The following is a 13,589-nucleotide window of genomic DNA, read 5'->3' on the forward strand; positions in this document are numbered from 1 at the left end:
GGCGGCCAGAAGCATCCTTGTCCCCACATCCCTACACAGGGGGCGACAGGGATAAGTGCAAGAGATTCCCCCAGTAGCTCCTTCTCCAGCTAGCTACTCACCCTTCTGCTGGGCGTTCCAGGCGACTTGGCACCGCCACCTGAGAACAGAGTGACAGTGGACGTGGAGCGCAGCATCTCGCAGCGGCTGTGGAGCGAGGGCTAGGTGCCCGCACTGCTCCGGGGCAGGATAAGCGTGCGGGGCGCACCCTGCGCGGGGGAGGCTCAGACACTAGAAGCTACAGCTTCCGCAGGGCTGGAGCCCAGGAGGCGGGGCCTGGGAGGGGCCTTGGGAGGGGCCTGAGAGGGGCGGGGCTAGGGTTCTGCCAGACTCGTCAGGCAGCATTCTGTCCCCAAAGTTGAGCGTCATCTTCTCTGTTTCTCCTTGTCCAGTCTTCCTGCACACACTGTGGATCCGGCCTCTATATCGCCTGTCCTTTTGGCTTTACGACCCCAGAGCTTTCCGTCAAACCCCAAGGACTACTGGGACCCTTGGTCTTTGTCATTTTTTTTCACCGTAACTACTGAGTACCTATTATTTGTGCTCCTAGTGAACGACCAACTCCTGTCCTCACAGATTTGCACCCTGATGGTGAGCCTGAGAGAAGACAGCTGTCATTGCTGTGGTAGAAAACAGGTATGTGTGCTGCGAGTGTGCAACTGTCCTCAGGTTCTCAGGAGCCAGAGAGAGGCTCCCAGAGGAAGTGACTAAGCTGAAGACCAGAATTGCAAGTCGCGGAGGAAGCCAACCCCAGGCTGTCCACATTCATTCAGTGATTGCTGTGTGTCCACCTGGCAGGACTGACCACCCTTTGCGTCAATCAATCTTCACAACCACGTTTTGGGAGAGGTGTCATTATCCTGCACCCCATTTTGCAGATGAGGACATTGACTCATCCAGGGTTGAGTAAGGCAGTAGGAACCCCACCAGGTGCTAAGTGGCTAAGCTAAAAGGTGACTTACCCTGTCAGCCCCTAGGGCCTTTCTGGAACGCTCTGCTGCCCCCTAGCAGAGATGAACAAGGCAAGGGCAGGTCTGGGACCCTTCCTTCTTAGGGGCCCTGTCATAGTGCCAGGAGCTGATGGTGGAGAGAAGCTAAGAAGAGCTGAGGCCTGGTCACTAAGGACCTGGTGAGTGCTTTGGTCTTTAACATCAGGACAAAGTGCTTTGGGGGAAGGAGAGGGAGGACGCACTATCTCTACTCACCCTTAAAAGCCCAGGCAAAGCCCAGCCTTCTCACCAACCTCCTAACCTGAACACCGACGGCACCCCTGAACCTAGAAGCTTTGTTGCCCTAACTTCTGTGCACTCACCCCCCCCGTGTTTGTGTGTGTGTGTGTATTTGTATGTGTGTGTGTACCCATGCACACAAGTGATCCCAGAGTTGCACCACCAGGGAAGACGTCAAAGAATGTTACCAATCAGAATTCTTCATGGTTCCACAAAAACTTGCCCTTTCGGTGACAACAGCCATGTTTTCTGCAAGTCTGCATGAAAGTGACTCCCCAGAGTCTCAGGGCTTCTTCTCTGCCAGCCCTTCCTGGTGCTCTCTACCAACTTCACCACCGCTATGTGTGTGTGTGTGTGTGTGTGTGTGTGTGTATGTGTGTTTTTAAGATTTACTTTTTATTTTTAATTTTGAGTTTGCCCAGGTGAGTACAGGTATCCTCAGAGGTCAAAGGCCTTCAATCCCTTGAAGCTGAAGTTAGCTCGGTTGAGAGCCGCCCACCTTGGGTGCTGGGAGCTGAACTCTTGTCCTTAGCAAAAACAGTAAGGTTTCTAAATGTTGAGCCATCTTCCAGCCCTATGCCCCTGTCCTCTTAGCTCTGTATTCGTTTTCTCCTCAGGCCTCACAACCCCACCGGGTGGATTCTGTTAACAGCTTTGATTTGCAAAGGAGAAAACTAATGCCAGACAGAGTTAACCTGTCAATAGCCGTACCTATCGCTTCCACTGTATTCCTCCATCTACAGCCTCTTTCAAAACAAGGAATCCATGAGAGAGTTCCCTCTGTCCTCCTCCATACAGCCTCTGCTTCTAGTCCTGACACCTGTAAGCCTAAACTCTAAGTCTGCCCTCCAATAAATACTGGTCAAAGGGGGTGGTCGGGGCTGGAGAGTTAGCTCAGTGGTTAAAAGTACTTGCGGGTCTTGGTCCCCAGCACCCACCAGGTGGCTAACAATAATCAGTCGGCAACTTCAGTTTCAGGTGATCTGACGCACTCTTTAGGCCTCCATGGGCAGCAGGTCCGCATGTGGTACACATACCTACATGCAGATAATACATCCACACGCATAAAAAAATAAATAAACCAATCTTCTAAAGGTAGTCGTTGGAGGCCACTAGGAGTTAGAGATAGATGCCTGCATGGTTAGTTACCTCAGTGGAAAGAAACTAATGGTTAATGATGGATTGCTATTTTGCCCCAAGGAGATAGGCAATGGGCTGTTTTTGCAGACACAGTCAAAGCACCCTGGCATCAGTAATGTTTATTTATAGCATGGCAATCACCCAAGAGACCATCAAAGAGTGATAGGCTCAGCACATGAGGAAAGGGAATTTGCATATCTGATAGGCTCATCTTGGAGAGAAAGGGGATTTGCATCTCTACATTTTGTGTATTGTGCTGGTTTGTTGTTTGTTTGTCAACTTGACATAAGCTAGAGTCATCTGGTAAAAGGGACCCTCAACTGAGAAAATGTTTCAATCATATTGGTCTGTATGCAAGTTTATAGGGCATTTTGTTACTGTGATATGGGAGAGCCAAGGTCACTGTGGGTGGAGCACCCCTGGGCAGGTGGTCCTGAGTTATATAAGAAAGCAAGCTGAGCAGGCCATACAGAACAAGCCAGTAAGTAGTATTTCTCCAGGTGTCTGCTTCAGTTCCTGCCTCCAGTGTCCTCCCTAATTTCCTTCAATGAAGGTTTCTAAGCTGCAATCCCAAATAAACTCTTTCCTTCCCAGGTTGCTTTTGGTTATGGTATTTTACCACGAGTGACAGAAACCCTAAGTCATCCATCCACCTGAGTTTTTTTCACCTTATGATAATGGTTTTGGTTATTAGCAAACCAGCCAACTCCTCACCAACTTGTAGCTCTGGTTAAGAACTGGATCCTGTTTACATCCCTGCCCCACATCTAAAATACATCATTGGAATGTGATAAGTGCTCAGTAATTTTGAATGGGTGGAAAAACATTTCAGAGCAACATTGCAGTTCATTCATGACCAATCCAAACAAATTAGATCCTTGCCAGCCCAACTTATAAGGCAGCCCAGGGTCTCCCAACAAGTTGTCAGTGTAAGTAGCCAAAGTCCCAGGATAGTCCCAGCCAGCATTGATGTCACAAGGTGTTGTGGGTGGTGATCAGGCAGGTGCTGGCCATGACCCAGCTGAGAAAGATGAGACCACAGAGATACAAGCGCAAGGAGATGGCCACATCCTCAGAAAGGGGAAAGAGGCACAGGAAGGGAAGAGGGGAGCGAAGCTAGACTTGAAGCAATGAAAAGCAGGGTGAGGGATGGAGAGGTGATTTTTTAAAAGGAGCCAGTTTTCTGTCAGTAGTTCTGGAAGAAGTTATACAAATGAAGACTTTTTTTTTTTTTTTCAAATAAGAAATTGGGGCTAGAGAGACAGCCCAGCAGCTAAGAGCATAGAATGCTCTTGCAGAGGACTCAGGTTAAGTCTAAGTACCAAAGTGAGATAGCTCACAACCATCTGTAACTCCAGCTGTAGGAGATCTGCATTCCATGGGCACCTACTATCATGCGCTCTCTCTCTCTCTCTCTCTCTCTCTCTCTCTCTCTCTCTCTCTCTCTCATTCATATATATATATATATATATATATATATATATATATATATATATGAATGAAATAATCTTAAAGAAGACTCAAAGGCTGAGAACACCAAGGTTTGCAGAAGGCTAGGGAAGAGGATAGAAGTGATAAGAGTGGGGGCTATCAATCCTTCTCCCAGCATGCCCTCCCTGGGCTCTCCCTACACATTCATGGTGGATGGATGCCATTGTCTGTACTGGAGGGACCAGGAGTCTGACAACACTGTCTTGGCTGCCATTGTTATTCACCCATGATAATAGCATGTGTGTATAAGTTCCGTTGTAGCAGCCTCTGCTGAAGCACAGGTGTGCAGACAATTCTAGACGCCTGTGTGAAAGTCCTCCCTTTTCTCGGAATCAGTTTTTAATCAAACCTCATTCTCTCCTGTCCTCTAAGCCTCTGCTTCCTGTTGTCTTTCCTGCCTTCTGATGAAATCTACCTAACTTAGGGCCTCCTTAGCTAAGGGCCTTAGGGTGGATCCATTTCTTCAGCAAAGTCCTGAGAAGCAAAGATTGTTTTTATTTCTGGGGAGAAATGATCAAGAATTGACCCACACACCAGACACCAGAGCACAAAATGGGTGAATCCGGGGCACACCAGGACTTCTGCTAGCGTGCCTTCCTCACTTTTGAGTCCCTGAAGAAATCCCTTTTTTCTGCTTTCACTGGACTGTGACGATATCCCAGAGTCCTGGCATATTCTCTTCTGAATGCCACAGAGACAAAATGCTTCACAATGGGAAAGGGACACATTTTCAGCCCTGGGCAAGGGTGTTGAGTTACAGAACCCCTTTGCATAAGTAGAATAAGTCTAAGAGCCATACTGACAGGCCTCCGAGAGGCAGGGAGCAGGGTGCAGTGATAAGGAAGGCAGACTAAGAGGAACCCAACCCTCAGACAACTGGCTCCCTCAGATCCACAGCATTTATAAGCCCGTCTAGCCGTGGACTGGCTCTGCTGCTGATCCACTCTAGGGATACAAACCCATTGAAACAGGTCTGCGACCTCAGAGCTAGCCCAGCGAACAAACGGCACATTCATCACACGGATCTGAACTGTCCCGGCTTGAGTGAGCAATGTTCCCCACGGGCTGCGATGTCTGCCTTTTGGTCCCTAGGTAGTGGCTGTTTTTCTGAGACTGTGGAATCTTTAGGAAGTGAGGGCTGGCTGAAGGAAGTGAATGACTACAGGCAGGCTTTTGAGCAGTAGAGTCTGGCCAGAGTCCTGGTCCCATTCTTTTGCTTCCTGTTTGGCCAAGATGTGAGTAGCTGCTCTGCCACATGCTCCTTCCATCATGGACTAAGCAGCCCCTGCCACCAGGCTTCTGTACCTTGATGGACAGAAATCCCCCGAAACGGTGACCTTAAGTTGCTTCAGTCACAGGAATGAGAAGTTACCTATACAAATAATGTTTACTGGACACTGAGGAGACAAAGACAGGGAGAGCAGCCCTCACTTGCTAGGATTTGGTTATAAAATTGGGGAGAGGACAGCGTGGGTAATTAATGATGGCCAGTGCTCACGCAGGCACGAAGAGAAAAGCGTTGGTGTGTTTGAAACTTTTGGGCACATAATAAGCAAAGTGCTAACGTGTCCCCTGGTCTGCAGATGAGGAAGTGGAATGACAGGTAGGTGGAGTGCCCTGTCCATGGCACCCAATACTAGGAAGTGGCAGGGGTCAGCCTCAACTGAAGCAAGATGACTCCAGAGTCGGAGACATCAGCAACTTGCCTTGTGCTCTGGGATAGAGGCCAGATCGGAGACATGCACAGGTCCACAAACGTAGGGGAAAGATGCCCTGGAAAGATGGCCCATGAGCTAACTGGCCCTAAAGACTGTGGAGGAAGAGAAAAGAGGTCCTTGGAGGAAGAGGGACTGGAGCAAGAGGCAGGCTTGGTGGGGCTGGGATGCATAGATGTAGGAGCAGAGAAAGCCCCCGAGAGACTCAAGTCCTGAGTGAGGGTGTGTTTCTAACATAGGCACAGTCTTGTCAGGGACCCCAGAGCCTCAGACGTGGAGGGATGGCAAAGCCTTCCTCGGGGGGGGGGGGGCAGTGTGAGTGTCGACAGTGTGTGCAAAGAATGTCTGCCATAGCTTTCTCCTCCCTGGATGTTTCCAGCCTGAAGACTGTTCCCTTACAGAGCCCTACCAAGATTAGCCAAACCTGGCTCTTTTTGATCCAGCTTTTTTGATCCAGCTGTATACCGTAAACCCTGCCTCCTTGTTTATCTGTATGCAATAGCCCTGCCTCTCCATTCAACTCAATAAAAGAAATGTGTGGCCTTTCCAGGGTGCTGTGGCTTCTCCCACAGAGGGCCCACACCACCCGATCCTAGCTCCCTGTGACTGTGTATGTCATTTCCTCCATCTCTTACTGCCCCTACTCAGGTCAAGTCCCTGAGACTGTGCATGGGTAGTCAGTGCAACTAGAACTTTAGGGCAGAGGGACTGCCCAGAGAGAAGAATTAGAATATAAATGCCTCAGATCCAGATGAGAGCTGTTTCATCTGGGGGAGTCTTGAACTTCTGAGCAGGGCAATGATAGGATTTCATTTTCCCTTAAGAAAGATGTTAGCAATCAAGATGCTGGTCGGTGGAAGGCAAAGGCTGAGGAGGCACAGACTGTAGTGCAAAGAAGCTTTGAGCTGGGAGGCGGTGTACTCAAAACTTAAAAAGTCACAGAATTTAGCAGCCAAAAGCTAGGATTTCATAAATCATAGGAATTGCAACAAATGATTATATACATCATGTGGGGTAGGGATTGGCAGGGGGAAGAAACCAGTTGAGAAGATGAAATAAAAGAGGGCTAGGAAGCCGGGTGTGGTGGCACACGCCTTTAATCCCAGCACTTGGGAGGCAGAGGCAGGTGGATTTCTGAGTTCCAGGCCAACCTGGTCTACAGAGTGAGTTCCAGGACAGCCAGGGCTATACAGAGAAACCCTGTCTCGACAAACCAAAACCAAAAAACAAAAAACAAAAAACAAAAAAAACCAAAGACCAAAAACCAAAAACCAAAACACAAACAAACAAACAAACAAAAAAGAGGGCTGGGTAGCCCAGTTGGTGAAATTCTTGCCTAGCATGCACGAAGCCCCAGATTGGATTCATGGCAGGGAAAGAAAACTGTAGATTCTAGAAGAAGGCGTCGGTCAGACTTTCTTCAGTAGTTACCACTCTGGGCTTGTGATAGAAACCTATTAGATGCTGTCTTAGGGTTAGTCTCTCCAGCGCCTGCTTTTCCTGTTCCAGCCAGCTCCACTCACCCTCCAGCTCCTCCACCTTCAACCTGAGTGCATCCACCTCCTCTTTGCAGAACGGGAAGCTGGCTTCGGATGAGCTTGTCTGGGCCCTCAGAATCTTCAACTCCATCTCCAGCAAGTCAGCTCTCTGCTTCTGAACCCCAAGCTCCTCCAGGGCCTGAGACAGCTGAGCCTCCGTCTCCGAGCTGTGGGCATACACCTTCTGAACCAAGTCCTCGGCTTCCCACAGGCGCTGTGTCGGCTGGGTTGAGTACTCAGTTTGGGTCAGCTCACTGTCATAGGATTCCAGGATGGCACGCATGCCGTCTCTCTCGTTCCTTGCTCAGCAATGCATTGCAATTCTGGAGCCTTTGGGCAAGCACCTCACGTGTCTCCCTCTTCTTCCTCTCCTCCAGCAGCTGGGCATTGATCTGCCAGACCTCACCCCTGGAGCTGCTGCTGGGCCTTCTCCAGACTGCGGGGGAACTGATGATAATGCTGTTATCCTTCTCCTTCAGGGAGAGCTCTCACTGCTGCAGCTCAACCATGAACCTAGAAAGGTCCTCTGGAGTCCTGAGATTCAAGCCCATGGTCTGGTCCAGTTTCTCCCAGCTCTGTAGCTTTGCAAGCAGCCTCCTTCTCTAACTCTAGGTCAACCAGAGCCTCCTGCATCTTCTCCTGGTGTGGCCCAGTCCCCTCTGCAGACCTTCCAGCTCCTCTGTGAGCAACCCATTGGTCTCCTTCATCGCCTTAAATGAGTGTTCTCTTCACACAGCCTCTTCAGCTCACCCCCCATCCTAGGCAGCCGCATCAGCTCAGACTTCATGCTCTTCACTACAGCTATACCCTGCTCTTGCAGACACAGCTTCTGCTCATGGTCAGTTCTCACCTCTTGACTAGCCTGCAGCTCCTGGATCTTCTGATTCACCTCCTGCCATTTCTGCTGCTGCAGCTTCAGTTGCTCCTTCAACTTCTGCCTCTCAGACTCCAGGCGCCTGACCTGTACCTTTTCGTCCATCGCACTCAACTGTAGCTCCATCACCTCCCTGGCCACAGCCAGGCCATCGTCCTGTTCAGCTGCTCCCAAATCTTCTCTTCTGCTGTGGCCTCACACTCCTGGAGTTGTGGAATGTGTGCCAGGAGCTCCTGGTGTTGCGATGCACCTTGCCCTCATAGTTCCTGGCATTGGTGCTGGCTGCTCTCTCCAGTTCCACTCAAGCCCCCTTGTGGCTCAGCTCCATCTGGTATGGTACTCAAATTGGTACCAGCATAGTGGGGTATTCTTGTGACAACGTGACTGTGTTTGGGGGAGGACTGTGGAAGGACTTTGGAACTTTGGGCTTGAAGATCCATTCAGAGCTCTGTGGGATGTTGTGTAGAAGCTTGGAAGATAATGTTGAGAACAGTGCAAAAGATGGAGGCCTGGCTTGAGAAATTTCAGGGGGAAGATTAAAGATTCTTATCAGGCCAGTTGCTATTTTGTGAAGATTCTGTTGTTTTGGTTAACTGAGGCTGAAGAATCAGCTGTGATTAACGAGATACCAGAACCACTAAATTGAACCTTTGTGTCACTGGGACTATTATTGATGCTGGTTAGCTGGAGCTAAGAAATTAGTGGTGATTAAGAAGAGACCAGCATCACTAAGGTGAAATCTTCTAGGAAGTGGGTTTTTTGTTTGTTTGTCTGTTTGAGAGCACAAAGAGGTTGTGTCCCAGAGAGCCAAGGTTGTACCTCGTGCTGTAGCAGGACTTGGTAATGTGTAAGAGTCACGCAGGTGGTACTGATTTTTGAAGGCATGAGGGGGTCATGAAGAGCAGCTGAGGCTCAGCACTTTGAGGGGCCATGGAAGGTCATTGATAAAGGTGCAGCCTCAATAGCAATTGATGACCCAGAACTTGAAGGGGTCATGCAAAGGAGTTGAGGTTTGGCACCATGAAGAGAGCCTATGAGAGGCTATTGGTGAAGCCTAGTTACANNAGAAGACAGCAGTGTTTTGGAGATGCCAGTACCATGAGATGACCACCAAGAACAGCAGCAGCAGTGGAGTACAGGCACCTGGAGCCTAGAAGACAAGCTATGTGCTACAAAGGGCAGAGCTGGAGAAGTGACCCAAACCCTTGGAAGAATCCAGATCGTGAGTGGATCCCAGACATTGGACGATTGAAGTTTGATTTTGATTGTGATTGTGCCCTGATAATTTTCCCTCTTGAAGAAGGAAGGTATTTTAGTGGAGCCCACAGTTAAGAGACTTTGAATTTTAAAAGGGATTGGATATTTTAAAGGGATTGAATTTTTAAGAATTTGCAAGACTGTGGGACTTTTAAAGTTTTTAGATCTTGGGGATGAATAAGAAAGTAAGGGTGGAGGCTTGATAGTGAAGTGTTTGTGTGTCAAGTTTGACAAGAGATCAAATATACTGCCTGGTTTTGTGTATCAACTTGACACAGGCTGGAGTTATCACAGAGAAGAGAGCTTCAGGTGAGGAAATGCCTCCATGAGATCCATCTGTAAGGCATTTTCTCAATTAGTGAAAAAGGAGAGAGGACACCTTGTGGGTGGTACTATCTCTGGGCTGGTGGTCTTGGGTTCTATAAGAAAGCAAGCTGAGCAAGCCAGAGGAAGCAAGCCAGTAAGTAACATCCCTCCATGGCCTCTGCCTCAGCTCCTGCTTCCTGACCTGCTTAGTTTCAGCCCTGACTTCCTTTGGTGATGAACAGCAACCTGGAAGTGTAAGCTGAATAAACCCTTTCCTCCCCAACTTGCTTCTTGGTTATGATGTTTTGTGCAGGAACAGAAACCCTGTCTAAGACAGAAGCAGAGATAGAAAGCTCTGGGCCTACTTTTCAGAAAGACATCCTGGTGACTGTCTCTAAGAGGACACGGGCCCCACCCAGCATCACAGATAAGAACAGAAGCAGGAGGCAGCCAGGTGAGAAGGGCTGACGGGGTGAGGGTTTTTCTGGGCCTTGTAGCACAAAATCCATGTGTGTGCTTAAGCTACTGGGGAGGTTTGCCTTGAAAGTTACTCAGCTGGTGACTGGTTCTATTTGAACTAAAATGTGATCGTGCCTGTAACTCCACTTCTACCAAGCAGACATAGCTCATCTACTGAGGAGGAAGTTCCCTCTCCATGTCATCTTCCTGGTTCTCCACCTTGCTTTGTGAAACAGGGTCTTCCTAGAGCTTTCTGAGTTGGCTAGACTGTGACCATTCCAGGGACCCTCCTTCCCCACCTCCACAACACTGGAATTACAGGTGTACAGTACTACTCCAGGATTTTTATGGGAGTTCTGGGGCAAACTAGGGTCTTTGTGGCTATGCCAAAAACTTTACAGACTGAGCCATCTCCCCAGCTCAGGAGATTGTATTTATTTTTCTCATTTTAGTGTTTCTGCATTTATTTTCATGAAGAACATCTGTTGTGTCTCGTGTGTACTGCAGCTATTGTCTCAGGCCTAATTCTTTGGGAACAGAAGTTGCTCATTAAGAAGCCGATGCCAGGAGGCTGGGCCCTAAGAGGGCAGTGGAGGCTGCAGGAAGAGGGAATATGCAAGCTGAAGGTGCAGTCTTCGGTGACAGTCTGGATTCAGCCTGACCCCATGGGCAGCTCTGGCACCTCAGAGCTAGTTCTCCCTCAGTCCTGGGAATCTCCACACTAGCTAACCATTGACTTGGGCTCCTGGAGTCTGGGGTGCATATGAAGGAGATGCGTGAACTCAGAAGAATCATCTGAAGGTCACAAGTAGAGTTACCATAAAGGATGCAAAAGCTGGGAAAGAAACACCAAGAGTCGGTTAAAAGTGAGTAATGAGATTTGAGTGGGATTGGGTCTGCTACATCTATATGTTAGCTCTATCTATAAACCTAGTGGATAGTCTGAAAGAGTTGAGGGAGAAAATAATCCAAAAAACAACAGAATCTGATGAAATGAAATCTGTGGTCCTAAGTGTAGGTCCACAGTCAGCAACAGCACAGGTGGGACCTAAGAGGTCCAGCTGTACAGCATCGTGGGTTAGCAAGACACTTGTGAGGCCAGGTGTGTTGGAAAACACCTGGAATCTCAGCACTTTGGAGATAGAGGCTGGTGGATCGAGGGCTTAAGGTCATCCATCCTCCACTATACAGCAAGTTAGAGGTCTGTCTCGGAACAAAACCAAACAAAGGTGACCAGCTGCTTCAGAGCAGCCCATCCATCACTCTGTGGTCCAGAAATTCTGATAAACTAGAAAAGCAAGAGTTCCTGATGGGTGGTGTTAACACAACCATGCCTGCTGCATGGCATTCGGGTTGGGAATACTATGTTTCAACGTTACATGGAACCCCAGGGTGAGTTGGAGAAAGAACATGGGCCACCTGACAGCAACGGAATGTGTGAATGTGAGTGTGAGTGAAGAAACTGGGGAAGAAGAGGAAAAGTTAAACACCCTCCACAGTCAGGCAGAGAGGGGTTGGGAAGGTGGGGCAGTGGGCAGTTAGCTTGGATGTGTAGGTCGTGCTTTCTCTGGGATGGGACTGGGACTTTGCCAGTAGTCCTCAAGTCGACTGCACAGCAAAGCCACTTGATGTCTTGCTAATAGAATATTTCTGCACATTAACCTACAGACATCATAACTCAGTGTGTCAGTATACAGAAACTGATGCCCAAAACGCTCACCCTGGGTTTTTTAATTTAATTTTATTATTCTTTTGGTATTCTCCATCCTTTATAGTATGACCGTGGTCTAGACTGTGAAGACGTTGCGTCAAAGACTAGCAAGGGCTCGGGCGCAAGTGAACAATGAGCAGTCCAGATGCAGTCAGTCACTCCTTTCAAATTCTAGACACCCAGGTCTCAGGTTAGAGCAACATAGGCTTCTTTATGTATTTATTCATCTGGTTTTTGTTTGTTTTTCCATCTCCAACAGATTTTTAATGGAATTACCTGAGGGAGAAAAAAATAGGATACATTAGTACGGACTAGAAAATAAGTATGAATGTAAGCTGTTTTACTAATTTTATGACCACAAACTTGTACAGAGAACAATGCTTTGTACAGAACTCAACAGACTCAAATGGGGCGTTTCCTTAGCAAGGCTGCAGACGCAGTCTCCGGTACTTGGAACTTGGGATGCAGTCCTTGCTTTTGGATGGATCACTGAGTGTTTGACACAGACCATACTTTTAACCGGATTTGAGCAGAAGAATGGCCACCTGACCCAGGTAGAAGTAGATGAAGTGTTTGGTTTCATGGGTCACATGACTGCCGAAGTTCTGCCCCACAATGCAGTGCCAGGTGTGGTTGTACTTCTTGTCAAGCTCCTACTTGATATGGGCCGCAAAATCAGTTTCGATGTTGTACTTCTATGTTTGAGTAGTGCACTCCACTGGGTCCTGTTTCATCTCTCCAACATGTCTGCATTTTTGATCACTGCCTTCCGGTCGCACATGGCTGGCTGCTCTGAGCTTCTAGGTAAGGTGCTGACACTGCCCAAGCAGCGGAGGACAATAGGTCGCTACCGAAGCACATCTAAGCCTCATTCAGGGTTTTTTAAGCCCTTGTTTATTTAGTTATACAGGTCAGAGGACAACCACAGGACTCAATTTTCTCCTTCCACCACATGGATCCCAAAGATCAAACACGGTTCATCAGTCTTGGTGGCCAAGTGCCTTTACTGGTGTGCCACATCCCTGGTTTATTCATGTGTTCACTTGTGTGTTGGGGATGGGGTGTGATGTGTGCATTTGTACACACACTATGAAGCCAATGGTCAACCTTAGGTCATTCTCTACCTTTTGATACAAGGTCTCTCACTAAACCTGGAATTCACCAATTCAGCTAGACTTGACTGGTCAGAGATCCCCTGCCTCAGAGCCAGCTCTGGGATTACATATGCACAGCACCATACCTGCTTGTTGCTGGTTTTCTCCTGGGTTCGGGCTGGTCTGCTTGGGCGAGAAGCACTTTACTGAGCATCTCCGGAGCCTCTGAGCCCCATTCAACAGGGAGCTTCCACTCCTGTAGGCTTTCGTTACATAGTTGCTCACTTTGTTTTTGAGATAAGGTCTTACACAGCCAAGGGTGGCTTTGAATCCCTGGTCCTCCTTCCCCTACCTCCCAAGTGTTGGGATTACAGGGATGCACCACCATGCCCAGCTGATGCAAGTTTCTATTCCAGCTCCACCACTATTAACTGGAGTCTGGATCACATCACCACCGTTTTCCAAGTCTTAATCTTCTCACCTGTCAAATGACAGTAATTCCTCTGGGGGCGGATGGGAGGCTGGGCCGATACCATCAAACATAAGTGGTGTGAGTAGACTGTGCCACAGCCCTCGGCTGCTGGGAAGTCCTTTTGAGGAAATAGAGTAGTCGGCTCATGTCGTGGGTAACTGTGAGTGTGAACTGCTTCTTTAGATTTCCAGTGACTACTCTGAAGCAAAAATGTTGAGTGTTACGGGTGGTGGTAGCCTGTAAGCCCAGCACTTATGAGGCAAA

General features: G+C 48.5%; 1 protein-coding gene and 2 pseudogenes across 1 annotated transcript in view; all 3 read right to left on the reverse strand.

Annotated features, from left to right (window-relative positions):
* The window catches only part of Myzap (myocardial zonula adherens protein), an 86,961-nt gene extending 86,679 nt beyond the window's left edge, over positions 1-282 (reverse strand). Inside the window, exon 1 of the mRNA XM_021206528.2 lies at positions 102-282. Coding sequence (XP_021062187.1) covers positions 102-176 — 75 coding nt within the window. The 5' untranslated portion in view covers positions 177-282. The remainder of the gene's footprint in view (positions 1-101) is intronic.
* Positions 283-7,006: 6,724 nt separating this feature from the next.
* On the reverse strand, positions 7,007-8,354 carry LOC110328381 (annotated as a pseudogene).
* A 3,920-nt stretch (positions 8,355-12,274) lies between these two features.
* LOC110328030 lies at positions 12,275-12,540 on the reverse strand (annotated as a pseudogene).
* Between the last annotated feature and the right edge of the window lie 1,049 nt (positions 12,541-13,589).

Source organism: Mus pahari, chromosome 10, assembly GCF_900095145.1.
Source record: "Mus pahari chromosome 10, PAHARI_EIJ_v1.1, whole genome shotgun sequence".
NCBI classification, from domain to species: domain Eukaryota; kingdom Metazoa; phylum Chordata; class Mammalia; order Rodentia; family Muridae; genus Mus; species Mus pahari.